Source organism: Camelus ferus, chromosome 7, assembly GCF_009834535.1.
Source record: "Camelus ferus isolate YT-003-E chromosome 7, BCGSAC_Cfer_1.0, whole genome shotgun sequence".
Lineage (NCBI taxonomy): Eukaryota > Metazoa > Chordata > Mammalia > Artiodactyla > Camelidae > Camelus > Camelus ferus.
Window position 1 is genome coordinate 51,349,944 of NC_045702.1, and position 14,838 is coordinate 51,364,781.

General features: G+C 37.3%; 1 protein-coding gene across 3 annotated transcripts in view; it reads right to left on the reverse strand.

Moving 5' to 3' along the window:
* Positions 1–797: 797 nt before the first annotated feature.
* Positions 798–14,838, reverse strand: part of BZW2 (basic leucine zipper and W2 domains 2) — a 51,123-nt gene continuing 37,082 nt past the window's right edge. For all 3 annotated transcript variants that reach the window (XM_032483898.1, XM_032483897.1, XM_006191635.3), the window contains exons 7-12: positions 14,716–14,825; positions 11,737–11,907; positions 9,824–9,970; positions 8,582–8,720; positions 2,069–2,191; positions 798–1,258 (exon numbers count right to left, since the gene is read on the reverse strand). In XM_032483898.1, coding sequence (XP_032339789.1) covers positions 1,230–1,258; positions 2,069–2,191; positions 8,582–8,720; positions 9,824–9,970; positions 11,737–11,907; positions 14,716–14,825 — 719 coding nt within the window. In that variant the 3' untranslated portion in view covers positions 798–1,229. The remainder of the gene's footprint in view (positions 1,259–2,068; positions 2,192–8,581; positions 8,721–9,823; positions 9,971–11,736; positions 11,908–14,715; positions 14,826–14,838) is intronic.

Sequence of the window (14,838 nt, forward strand, 5' to 3'; positions counted from 1 at the left end):
AACTTAACGTATGGAGCATGTCTGCCATGGACCCTAACTGGCAGTCAGCCCTTGTGAAATTAGTTGGCCAAGTTTGTTTTCTATGAAAATTATTCATTTTTTTCAATTCCGATAAGCACATTAAGTATGTACTCTATGATATGACTTACCATTCAACTTCATAACTCCCCTTCAGTTTCCTGCTTTTCTCTCAAGGGACTATCCCAGAAGGCAACACATTCTAGAATTGTCTTTGTTTAGCACCATGTGGTTTTCATCTCCAGGGCAGTGTACCTTTTTGGGATAGATGAGTTAATAACTTTTTTTTTTTTTTTTTTAATAAAATAGGAGAAGGGCAATTGTGCCAGGAAGACTGGAAAGGAAAATCAATCAAATGAAAGAGGAACATTTCTCAGTAGAACAGTTTTAGGAAAAAAATATAAATGTGCACCCAGGGGTATGCGAGTCACTTCCAAGGGGCTGAAAAGCCCCTTGTGCTATGACTTCCAATCATTATTGGCTACAGTTATTCTGTCCTTCTTATTTCCTGGATAATGAAAATGACATTCTCACACATGGAAAATAACTATTACTGGTAATATCATCCCATGGTATTAGTGCTAATATGCATAGTTTTGGAGTTGACTTCTATTTTCACTATGAAGTGAAAGGCATTACTTACGATTAGAAGAACCGAGTTGCTTTCACAGACCAGAACCATTCAGCATTTTGGATGGGCATGACAAGTCAAACAGGGGAAAGTCATCTGTACAAGTCATGGACAGTAAGCAAAGAACAGCTCTGAAAATGTAAGCCCAGATTTTTAAAAAGCCATTTATTTTAAAAAACTGGTTTGTCAAATCACATACACGAGCAGATACACAACTACCAAAGTGGCCCTGTAATAGACACCAGTGGGGCGTTCACCACACAGTACCTGAAAAATACAGCTAAAAAAGAGGAGTCGGGAGTATTTAATTTCAGAAACCTACGTGACTCCCTGTTGAATGGCTTTAAGTTAGCGCATAGTGAGTGAGAGGTAGAGTCCCAAGTATAATAGCTGACTGCCTCAGGGCTCCATTTAAAAACAAAACAAAAACAAAAACCATCTTCCCCTCGGCACAAGGGAAACCTATCCTATTTTTTTCTCTCCTTTGTGAAAACAGAAGCCAAGTTTCTCTCCTCAAATGGTTCAGCATTCCCAGTAAGAGTGTTGTGTGGTGACCTAGGTGTTGTGTTTCTTGCGCCATCTAATTCTCTTCACCTTCCGATTCAGACTCTAGGAGAGAAAAAACAGAAAAGCCAGGTTGTGTCTTCTGAGATTCCTTTAAATAAGGTCATGATAGAGTTTTTAATCTATTTCCCCCACCTCCTACCCCGACCCCAAAAAGACACTTTTGCAAGAGAGGCACAGGAGGGCAGACAGCAAACTTTTGCTTTTTTCTGCCTATTTTTTTGTAACAGTAATTAGGCTCATTCATTCCTTCATTCATTTTAATGGAAGCACTGGGGATTGAACCCAGGACCTTGTGCATGCTAAGCACACACTCTACCACAGAGCTATACCCTCCCACTCCTCTTCGCTTTTAAATGAAACGCGCCTTTCTAAAAATGCAACTTGCTCATGAATATTACTGGAGACTGTAACTACTTTTATTTTTCTGCATCATCTAAAATAAACTTTTCATGCTTAGTTGGATTAAGTCTCATCCATTACTGTTTTCCCACTTTAACCACCAGTCAACTGATAAAGGTGCTATAAAAACCTATATAATTCTAGAAGTATGATTAAACTAAATGTATTTCTTCCCCCTTTCACATCTGCCAATTATTTCTTCCTCCTTGTCCCCCATAAGGATGGATAATTTAAGAGGTTTTGTTTTGTCTGTTTTGTTTACCATGCAGAAATATTCACTGCCTCGATTCAGAAAGGAAGGCTAAGACGTGGGCAAAATGTTTGATAGGGAAGACACCCTAGGAACTTCAGTTTTAGGAAAGCCAAGAAAATTCTGTGGAAGAGGGAGCTATCTTGAATTTTAATGAGAAGGTATTTGCTAAATGGCCACCAATTTAGCAAACGGAATCATACCTTCTTCTGCGTTTTGTAACCACTCGACAAATTTCTTCATCTGGTCAAGAAAAACACTTTTGCCTTTGGCAACATGTGCTTCTTTATACCATTTCAGTATCACTTCCTCACTCAGCACGTCAGCTGCAACGTCAGATCAAAGATTTCGAAGTTACTACATAGAGATCGTGGTTTAAAGCAACTTCATGTCTTATAGTTTAATAGAAAGTAATCACTTCAAACATTAAAGCTCCGTTACAAAAGAAACTCATGTTGAAACTCATCAGAAGACAGGAACCAAGTTCATTTCCATATGGCCCAGTGCCCTGAGTATTTTGGGAGTTAAGGGAGTCAACAGTGATGACGGTGATCTATATATCTCATCAGGCATGATATAATGCAAGCCTGGACGCAAGTCAGTACTGGGACTGGGACATCTCTTACAGTGCTAATTTGCTGGTAGGAAACTGAGTTATACTGTAATTTTGCCAATGAATCAGCAATTCCAGCATTTCAGAACACTCTGTGTCCTGCCAACTTCAAACACATCTTGATTAAGCAGCAACCTCAAATGACCGGTCTTTTAAGGGGGTTTACTGTAGGAGAAAAAAAAGGGCAAATAAAAAAAATGTAGAGAGGATGCAAAACCAATATTAACAGTTAATTAAAGAGGAGCTTCCTGGGTATATCATGGAACCAATAGACACACAATCCAAAGTTCTACACTTACTCTATTCCTAAGTCATTAATTTATTTTCCCATAGCATAATATCTAAATCGCAAGGAGTAATGTTTTCCTTGTACACCATCAAGAGAAAAACAGAGATGTGTTAGATAGACTTCTTATAGACTTTTTTTAACAAGTGTTTTCTACTATTATCTAAAATTCTAAATTCCATAAATATGCCTTTATACCCTCAAGTTACCATTAATTTAGAATATTTAATGTGAAGAACAGGAAGAGGAATATGAAAACAACAGCCTACAGACTTGGCCAGGGTTCTAATGGGTTGCCTTTGGGGATTTCGGAGTGGAAAATGAGATGGAAAAAAAGATAAAAATGATTTATTATTGTCCCCAATGCCAGCCCAATCCATTGTAAATGCTGATAAATCATTCTGCTCATGTTTTTGCAGTTAAAAATATAACTTTAAAACTTATGAAAACAAGAGAAATGATTTGATACTGTTTTCATTCAAAACATCACGGATATTTTCATAACAAAAAAGCTTGTTTTTTTTAAACTAATAATTGGCTCTTGACTTCAGCTGAAGAGATTGAACTGACTAAAAATGCACATGATTGGTTTTAGAAAATATAAAACTTGTTTAATTTGTTTATTTTTATCATTAAATACACTACATTTTCCAAAGGAAAAAGGAAGTCTGGATTTATTCATTTGTAAGAAGTAGACATAAAAATTATAATCAGAAGCCCTAAAAAATTACTCTCAGCTTCTAGTCTTTTCGTTTCTTCTGTTTCCAGCTCCACACTCTCCACTCACAGTGATGAAAGAACTTCCCCACCTTCTTGCCAGCAAAGCCCAGTTTTCATAGAGATGAGGAGCAGATGGTTCACAGCCCAAGGAAGTGCCTTGTTACTGTGTAAGACTGCTTTGCAGAAAATTTTCAGGAACACTAATTAGCGCAAACGTGGATTTTAAAAGTCTCTTTTATATAGTTTGTTTTTTAGGACACCTTTAAGATGCCTGTGATTTAGACCTGTCATTTCCTAACTGTTTTTTGACTATGCTCCTCTATCAGCAAGACAATTTTGAGTATGTACATCCAACAGACATACATTTTTTTGGTTTATAAACTATATGCATGTACTATGTAACTATTATTGTTAATGTTATAAAACAAAATAAAATTGAACAAGTAAAGGGAAGTTCTAGGTTTTCTCCTCACCTTAGTGAATCACGTTACGATACAAGGTATAGGCTGGAAAGGCGATGCCCAGTGTAGTTTAGTGATACTGTTTGTCTCAGGTTATTTTTCTGAAGGTTGAGGTCTCATTCCTGTGTTTTATTGCCCCACAGAGGCCAACAGAGGCCATGCAGCTATCAGAATCTTTGGTCAGTGACAGTGCTTGTGCAAAGGGCCCTACATGATGGGTAAAACTTATCGGATCGACAGTCCGCTGAAGTCCACTGAAAATGAGACAAACTGCAGAGCTGAGTTCTCAGAAGAACCTAACTGAGTAATACATACCAAATTTCTAGTACTAGGGGAATAAATAACATAGAGAAGACAGAGGTAACTATAGACGGCAACTTGGAGGCAACACATGAACACCAAAAATTTTAAGAAACTCAACTTTCGTCTTGTGAAAAGCCTCATCTAAAAAGGAACTTCTTGACAAATGAAGAAGAGAAAGAACTTTTGTTTCCCATTAAGGAAAAGTAGGAAGAGGAGTTCATTAAAACTGGGAGACAAAGATGACAAAATGTTTAGTGGGAGCTCCCAGAAATGCTCACTAGGAATGTGGAGGGAGTACTGGTAACAGCATAGTAGGAAAGGAAGGCATTATATAATTGCACAGAGCGCCCTCAGATTCCAATACATTTCTCTCCCTTCTATTCGGCCAACTTCGTCATATCTTGTCAAATACTTGTGTCCCTTGAGAGCCTTCCCTTTTCCTTCTCCAAATCAGCTTCAACTTCCTCTGTCATTGCTCCACCTCTCATCCCCATCTATCTGTACAAACCTTATTTTAGCCAATGACATGGTGATGATATGCTTACAATTCTTGATTTAATTCTACGCTCTGAAATTCAGGAAGTCAGGGGCTACTTAATAGTTCATCATCTCATTCCCAGCATTTAACCTTAAGACTCACCATCTAGAATGCATGCAGCATTCAATAAATGTATAATGCACAGACTGATTAACTTAATGAGAAAAAAGCAAATATGTCTCAATTGTAGGGCTAGCATTTAAAATTTGAGTTTTTATAAGGGTCAAAGAAACCATATTGGAAAAATGGTTTGAGAATTGCAAAGCTTTGGGTAATGTTAGTTATTTAAATATTTAAATTGAAAATTATGTCACTTGGAACTTAAGAAATTCAGTACTTTTATTAGAGGTGTCACACAGGGACATAAGTCAAAAATAATTTACCTTTAGAATGTTGGGGCTATACAGTGAGAAGGCCACTAAACTTTTTTTAGAATGAGAATAAGAACCTTAGAAAAATGTGCATGAGGAAGAGAATTTAACCTAAGAAATATGTGCAAACAATAAAAGCCGTGATAGAAATACGGACAGGTAGTTTTATATTTTTCAGACCTACATGCTGAGCATATGGTACTTAACTTTAGGAAGAAAGGAAGAAAAACTGTTTTAGAAAGTGAACAATGTGATATTTGAAAAGTAGTGAGGGATTTACAGTTTTTCCTTATTGCCTTAGAAACATACAAATCTAGATTTTAATACAGAAAATAAATCTTCACTAAATGATCAATAACCACTTTTTTCTTTCACTGCTGAAAAGCATTATTTAAAGTTTATTCATTTTTATTCCACTTTTTTTAAAGTTACAAAGTGTTAAAAAATCTTACTAAAAATCTTTTAATAATGGCATTCATTTAAGTAATTAGGTTTTCAAAGGGGCCATGGGACATCACATCCTCCGTTTCTGGTATCCTTAAGTTCTGGGAATATAGGAAAAGTGGGTGTATGTAATAGAGATAGAGACATTAAAATGGAAAAGGAGAAATAATTTCATTACATCTTTTAAAACCTGCTTTAAAGCAAGATGTTCCTTACAACAAATAAAAGGGATCCACATCACTAGACAGAAGACGCAAACAAGACACTATTTGATATTTGTAAAATGTGTATGTGTACATGGAATTAATGCCGAGTATAATCTTAACTATATTATTATCACTATAGTTCATGGGATTTGTCACTTCTGGCATTCAGTATCCTTTAGACAAGCAGTCTGGAAGCAAGTCACAGCATCACCTGGAAATGCATTATAATGCAAACTTGTGGGCCCAATGCTGGACCCACTGAATGAGAATCCGTGGGGAACCTGTGTTTTAACAAGCTCTCCAGATGATTCACAGGCACACTAGCACTGGGAAAGCAGTGCTTTAACACATGCAGTTCCTCAAGTCTTCCCAGGCGTACGAAATACAGAATAAGAGCATCTAAAAATCCCTATGAAAACAAATGAAATATATGTCTCCTGGTGCACCAGGGTTTGTCGGATGAAAAAAGCTCCAAGTAAAAGCTGCTATTCAAAGAAGATAAGAAGGTAAACACAGTAACTCTCTCATTGTGGTTGTGGAATCACCATTCCCTGGGGATTTCGCATTCTCAAGAGAAAAAAATGCAATTATTCTATACAGAAAAACAGATTGTGTGTGTGTGTGTTTGTGTGTGTGTAATTTTGTTGAAAATTATGAAATTACCTAGAAAATGACATTTAGTTTTAACTTTTCAGTGCCATAGTTTAGATTTCCATTTGTAAACGTTTCCTGATTTCATTTCCCAAAATAACTAAGCCAGAATAAAACTGATGTTGACACTTACTTTCTTGTGTTCCCTTGGGCCTGCTCAAACTTGCCACAGAACTTACCAACTTAAATAATCTATTTTAAAACTGACCACCTAGTTATTAATCAATGGCTTAAGGAAGGGCTAATGTGTCTTTTTTTTTTTACTTCATGGTGCACATTTCTTGGTGATTTTGTAATTTCAGGTTCCTTAGCACTTAGGGCTGAAGAATAGGAAATAACTCAAAGCAGCCAGTTTTGCTAGCTATTAGTAGTTGTTACAAAAAGTATAATGGGGAAGGATGTCGACATTAATGATTAAAATGAGAAATCTGAAGGATTTTAATAGTTGCTTATATGCCGCCTAAATGCCATGATTGATAAAAAGTAGTTTATTTAATTTTGAATGAAGTATTACAGTGAAATAAAGTGTTGCTGCAGACAAGGCTCAAACAACTATGTCCCAGGTTAAAAAAAAAAAAAAACAGATTTGGAAAGAGACCCTGGTAGTTTGGGATAGCTATTAAACAACAAGAAAAGAAATTGTGTGCTCAGGCTGCTAGTTTATAAAGTTTGCTTTTCTGTAGTAGAAAATATTGACCACTCATGAAGCAAATATGAAACCCATCCCACAGGCCTCTCTGCTGGTTTCAAATGGAGCCAGCTGTGACCTGTGTGGCCAGAACAGCCACTGGTGGGGTAGGCCCTGCTTCTCCTTCTTGGCTGCTGGGTACCACAAGTCGGTTGGCAATTGGACCTGTAGGTTTTGTTCTGATGGGTCACCTTGGGTATCAATGTAAGCCTTAGTTTTAGGACATTGCTATCTCATGACCACAGCCAACAGGGCCTAATTCAGATCCAGCCAGTGAAAAACACCTATTACTGAACTTCAAATGGGACTTGTCAGTCATCACATTCTCCTATCGGTATAAGAATTGTACCGAATCTTAGTGCTGAGAACGTAACATATTACCCAAAGATTGCAGGCAAGATGTACGCAGTTGAAGAGTCTAGATGGCCAATTAAAACTCTTTGTGAAGGGCTATTAAACATTTGTAAAATAGCTATCAATCAATGAATGTAGAATGATGACATTTTACATTCTAAATGCTCAAATTGTCATTCAAAATAGATAAATGTAAGAACATATCAAAAAGGAAAGAAATACGGCTGGTATTAATTTATACTTTAGTTTTTTTTCTGTGTTACGCCATTTAAGATTTCAGTAACGTCTAATAAACATTATATATCATTTCTTAAGGCCTCCTTTTCTTCCCTCATAAAACTATATAAATCTGGACCAATGAATAGTCTGGGATCATTTTATATACACTGTTATGTACAGAGATGGAGATCAGTGAAAATCCTAACGGCATTCATTTTTAATAAGCTGGCAGTGCCAGTTGTCATGGAAACCTAATCCTTATAAATACAATGAAAAGACAGTAAATGTGAATCTAAAAATAGCCATTTCCTTGGAAAACAGGAGAATGGCTGGACCAAACAACTAAAACACAATGTAAAAAGCTGATTATTTCAGTAATCTTTTTTCTTTTCTTTTCTTTTCTTTTAATGGAGGTACTGGGGATTGAACCCAGGACCTCATGCATGCTAAGCATGTGCTCTGCCTCTGAGCTATACCCTCCCCACTATTTCAGTAATTTTAAAATCAGTTTTATGGTAGCTGAAAAGGACTGAACAAACTAAATGTAAACATTTGGTAACCACTGTTGTTAGATCTAATCCTTCCAATTCAAAAACAGATCTTACTTTTTGTAACTATAGTCTTTTCTACCCTTCTTCCCCACCAAAATTACAGGCTTCACCAATGAGAGGTTCACAGGGGCCTAATCAAGCTGGGTCTCGAGGCCCCGTTGGCACCTCCTCTCTCTACGTAGTATGGCCACCTCACTAAAACATGCGAAGGTTAGCATGAACCCATGCGTCCCTCTCCCTCACCCCTGACTCCAGCCCTCAAAGAGCTTCAACAAAACACAGAAACACAGTGGCAGAACATGGAGAGATACCTTTGTAAAAAAGAACCACGATCTTCTGAAAGGCTTTCATGAAATGGATGTTGTCATAACAGTATTCTTGCACCTTCTGGAGAAGGATCAGCTCTGATTGGCCTTGGGAGCTGAACACAGCCAGGAGTGGAGCGTATTGCTAGAACAGACGTGGGGAGTGAAGCGTTAACTTTCATGCGAGGCACAGGACTGACCCCACTTGAATCACAACAGTAATCTGGAGATTTGCTTAGAAAACATTCACTTTTAGGATTATCTGATTATATTATGGTGTCCAATCAAAGCGAATTTTTTAATCCCACCACCTTATCAGATTTCTCTGACAGTACTCACTAAAAGAGACAAAATATGAAATTCTGACTATGTTAATGATAACTGACATGCTACTATGTCTACTAATGCATATTATGAAAATGAGACAAGGAGCAAAGTTCTTAGGGCTGCTGGGCAGTGTGGTTCTGCCATTGGAAGAGTGGGGGGTCTCCTTCCCTGGACAACCCAGACTCCCTCATATGTCATCTTTATGGTTTTGTTCATATTTTATCCTTTGTCCTAGATGACCATGGCTTCCAGATGCTGGTGTACAACTATTGTTTTCTCTCAGACCTACTCAGCTCAACACTCATCTCCTCCTCTGAGCCTTTCCTCACCAACTCCACCTGCAGAGTTTACTTACTGCTCTGTTCTCAACACTGAGACTTATCTTTAATTCACACCCTACCTGGTTTACATTAGCTAGTCTTAGATATCCCAGTTCAAGTGTAAGCCCTGAAGGCAGGCTCTAAGTCCTCCAATGGCCAAATGTGGTTTTATAGGGAGAAGGCAATAAAAGCAAAAACATATGCATCCCTACACATGAATTTACAATTTACACAATCAGTTCATTTCTTCCACCACTTAGATACTGTTCAAATTCTAATACCCATTTGTGGTTTACTTCATTAAGGACTAAGAATATTCATCAAGAACTTCTGTCATGGGGAACAGAAGGAAAATCAATATGATCACATCGTGTTTCTCTTTAACTTTCAACGCTGAATATTCTGTGGCTTTTCTGACATTGTTTTTGGTAAGAACTTACCCTTAGAGATTTCCTAAGCTCTTACATTAGAAACATTTTAGGTAGTGGCAAATTTTAAAAGAAAAACATTAGGAGACATATGCTGGGTCTGGGTCTGGGTGAACTGCGGTTGGAACCCATAGGGCATCCTGTCAGGACTGCTCCCCACTGGGACCCCGTACCTTCAGGTGCTTGAGGGCTTGCTCTGCAACGAGTTCTTCCTTCTTGTTCCATTCCACGGCATTCATTATACAGGTCCACAGAAGTCCAATCACTGCTGTTTCCGGAAGATCATTCCTCTTCATCTCTTCCTTCACGTAGAGCACCACCTAACATTTCACAGAAAAGGGGGTCAGAGAATAACAGGCAGATGGGGGGCTCCCCCCTCTCTCACTGTGCCTGGTCAGTGAAAGGTTTGGGGCAGACAAATACTCTGCTCAGTTCCTTCCTTCCTGGTGTATACTGAGGCTGCAAGAGGGAGAAAAACTACAATGACTTGTTCTCCAAGCAGATTTATTTTTAGTCCAAAAATTAATAGGCTTAGCTCTGGCCTGGAGCTACTAGATAATAGGAAATCAGAGGGAATCTTGACTTCTTAGGGTTTTTTTTTTTACAGGCAGGCACCCCTTTGAGACCAGAAGGGGTGGAATTATTTAAGCCAGTTTAGGGAAAGCGACAGAACTGTGAATTTTTTTTTATCTCTGACCCTCAGCTTTAAATCTCTGGATGAAAAATGTCTTGGGCTGTACAAGGCACAGTCTACAATTCATTCTTCAATTATCACTTCCTATGATCCTCATGCCCCATGAAAATAAACTGTCCAGCGCAAAGACAATTTTTTCAAAGGATACGTATCAACGCAGCAACACTCAGCAGGCTGTTTTCCCCTCAGAATTATTTTTAAATAGGCAAATTTATCCTAAAGTCTGATGGTATGGAATAAAATTGTCCTAAAATGTATTTTATATCAAATTTGTTTGGAAAAATCTTTCTCCTTTTGAAATAAAAATCACAAATAGAGATTAGGGCCTCAGAAGTGATTAAAAACCATAATTTATCTCAAGGATACTACTTTGTATCAGCTCACAGTTGTTCTCCCTTCCTTTTTTTAGTGACGTACATTGCTTTCTTTCCTGCTAGCCTGGGCTGCAGAGGAGTCAGCAGTGGGTTAAGCAGCCCTTGAGAACAGAAGGAACTGAGAAGTCCCAGTCTCCCGGCTGGCTGGGGAAGGCTGCAAAGAAAGGTGACATCTCTGGGCCTAAAAATATCACAGTGTTATTTCGGTTTGCTTTTTTTTCCCCCCAGGGAAAAATCATGTTCAAGTTCTTTGCTTGGAGAAAGGTTATTGAATATACGGCTGACTTTAATGCCATGAGACTTAGGACCAACACCTCCACCTGCTGGACAGCATCAGTGTGGAACTGGCCAGCCTGAAATCACAAGGCTGAGAGCATGCAGGGTGGAGAGGGGGCGGTGAGAGCAAGCAGCAAAAGGAAAGGACCTTAATGCAATTTTTAATTATCATGTAAAAGTTTTTAAAGTTCAAATAGGAAGTTTTCTTCAGGCACGACTTTAAAAAAAGATACAGTCATAGGCATATGATCTATAGCTATACCAAAATGTACTATTTACTTTATGGGGACATACAGCTATTATGAGTGGGATCCAACAAGCCACTGGCCCAACTGCAAAATCAACCCTTTTTTTGTCTTAAAAACAAAACAAACAAAAAACCCAAAACCTATATATTTTAACCCAATACTTAACCATATTATATAATCTGCAATAAAGTGGAAAAACCACCATAAAATGTGGTATACTGATAGTGGATAGTATTTGACAGATGAAATATTTCGACAGACAGTCCTAGCAACCGTGTAGAAGTCACTTGTGTGGATATAACCATTAATTTCTGGAACATCCTGGAGGATGATGAATCAAGACTTCGAGCTAATTTAAACGATATGAACAAGGGCACCAAGTTCACAGCAATAAACAAAGGGAGGTCTCCTTAACGGAGGTAAAGCCTGCGCAGCACAGTCTATGCTCTTCTCCTTGCTGGTGTGTTTCACAGGGATGAGCCTGTGGTCCCCACCTCCTTGATGGGGCATTCCTGAGAAAGACGCTCCTGGAGCTCCTTCTGCAGTTCCTTCCTGGTGCCCAGGGACTGCTGGACTCGGAGGAAGTCAGAAAGCTCCTTCAGACCTGCGTCAGTGAAATATTTAGCGAAATGATCCACGCTCTGTCTATTAACTGGAAAGAGTTCCTGAGAGAGAAAAGAAGAGAGACTTTTATACAACAAGCTACTCAAATTTCAGCAAGCATAAAGAACAAGATTTTCACTATAAAAATAGTACTTAGAACACCTATTTGGAAGAAAAGGATAAGGATTGATTTTCAAAAGAATAAATCTTGGGTTTCTCGAGCATTTGCTAAGCACCTTTCAAAATAGGCAATTTTACAAAGAAAGAGAATAAAAAATGCTAAGCAACTTACTTAAACTAGTTTCACTCATATTTACCTTTTTCTTTTACTTTTATCACAGTGTAGCATGTATAAATACACAGCTAAATTAAACACAAATAAGATAACTCTGAATAATATTCGGATTGTTTCAAACTGACAAGATAAAACCGAAATCATCAATCACATATTTTCTTAATTGAGTTAACAGACAAAAGCCAGTTTTAATAATACTGAGATGATCTGAGAAAATATTAGAAAAACAACATTGACTATTATCATCTCAAGGACCTCTATATTCACATTCTGAGAAAATGCTGCTGTTATCCAAAAAGACTAGCTTCAGAGCTAGAGAATTTTTGTTACATCTGTTCATGATGGTGGCTCTAAATTAAGTTCACTGCAAGATTGAATCTAAACTCTTCAATTTATTACATAATTCTGTTGGAAATCTTTAAAAAGAGCAACACACCATGGCTGCTCTCATATTTTTACCTCATTTCCATTTTACCTTACACAGCTTGGCAGAGTCTCAGTGACACTTAGTCATGCTCTAATCCTGTATGACTCCAATACCCAACTAAGAAAGTAAGGCAATTTTCAAAGCTCTCAGCATTTTTCAGACTGCTGCAGAGTCTACAAAATAGACCCAAACTTTTGTGATGGTTAGATTGGCATACACACACACACACACACACACACACATACACACACATACATACATACATACATATACACACACACACACACACACACAAAATGGCTATGTGGTTCCAATTAAAATCTCAGAAAAAAGATCTGTGACAAGTCTGCCACCAAGAATAGGGAAATAGCCAGATGGCTTCTATGTCATGGCTCAAATTTCAATATTCTCTATATCATCATCCTATAATTTGCCTTGTTGAGTCATGAGTTTCAAAATGTCACAGCAGAGCTGGCGGGAGCAGCTATCCAACGCACATTCACATTAAAGTAAACATTTCAGAGCTGAATGAAATTCTGTCACTGATATTTGTTCTATCACTCAAGAGGTCTTCCAAATTTGGGGGGGCAGGGAACTAATTTAATTTCAAGTTTCTTCTAATAGTGAAGATGTGGTGGGCATTTTGCTCATAACTGTGTAAAGTAGAAATTTTTATAGAAAAATAAACCAAGTCTCAATGAAGTGAAGCAGCTAGACCCACACTGGATAGCCAGAAATGTTTAAGGACACAGGTATGGGACCCCAAAGTCAGTAATTACTCTATCATTCATTCGATATTCAATTTAGGAAAACTGTGACTGCAAAGTCTGATCAAAAGTTATGTTCAGAGTAATATGTCACTGAATACGTTAGTGGTGGTTTATTTATGAACAATATCCACAGTACTTATGAATGATATATAATATATTGAAAATTATTCAGATTTAACTGAGATGAAATCAGTATAAATCATATCATGACATTTACTAACTTGGAACATAGTTTGCATTTGTTAGAAAAATTCTACCCAGTTACAAACCTCCATCACCTCATCGGCAACCTTTTCACTAGTCTTTGGTGACTTCTGTATACTCTAAGTTGCTAGAGAGTAGGTTTCATGAAGGCAGGTAACTTTTCTGTCCTGTCTGAACAGTTTCGACGACTGGGCATGCCACTAAGCAAGCCCTTAATAAGTACACCCTGGATGAAAATTATTATCAGTGGCAGAAATTAGTAAGAATCTAGACTTAATTTTTCTTCTTTATCATAGTCTAAAGACTTCCAAGATGCAAATAGGTCTGTTTTAAGGTAAACTTTCAAGAGATAAAGGAATTTTAAGTTATTGAAAATGCAAATGTTTATGACTTAGAATTATCCTGTGGGCAGACAATGGAAGAGAAAACAGATAAAAGATGAGGTAAAGAGAAGATGGTCGGGGTGTCTTAACTTTAGACTTTGTCCTCAAATTGTAAAAACAATTTTACTTGGAGAAATCTCTGTCATCCATACAGGTGTTGCTTTCAGTAGAAAGAAATTATAGAGAGTAGATAGAAGTTGCAAGGACAAAATATTTTTTTCTTGATTTTCTTTGAAAAATACAAAGATAAGAAGTAAAAATATAATCAAGCAATCATGATAATGGGAGCTTCAAATTACCTACAATTAACTTGTTTGCTTTCTTAAATATCTAAGTATGTCTAAGGAATCTTGGTATAAACAATAAATCTCGTTTAAACTTTTATTCTGTTAACTAACCTGTATTTCAGATTAAGTGTGATTCAGCTACGAACCCAAGATAATCACAAATGTCTAATCGGATGAGATTGATATAACTTTAAATTTCATATTAAAGCTTTAAATTTCTATAGTTATTAATTGCAAAAGAAAGTGAATTCTGAGAAATGTTAACACTATGTAAACAAACTTTCAAATTTGAAAGTCTCTGTATCACCTATGACTCCATAATTTTAGCATTGCATTTATTTATGCAACAAAGATTACAATGGAATTAGTTTCTACCTGCCAATAACACAGAAATAAAAGGAACCAGGTTTCAATTAGACGGAGACCCAGGCATTCCAGTTGTGTGTTACTACATCACACAGGAGAAGCATGAAATACACAACCCTTTGTCTAGACAACACTTACAAGCAGCCTCTTGTCTAAGTTGGCTTTTCTCAAAGAGGAGGTAACAGAGTTGGCATCTTTTTCTGCCATCCAAGCTTTAAAAAGCTTGACAGCAAATGAGGCTGCAATGCCTGTGAAAAAAGA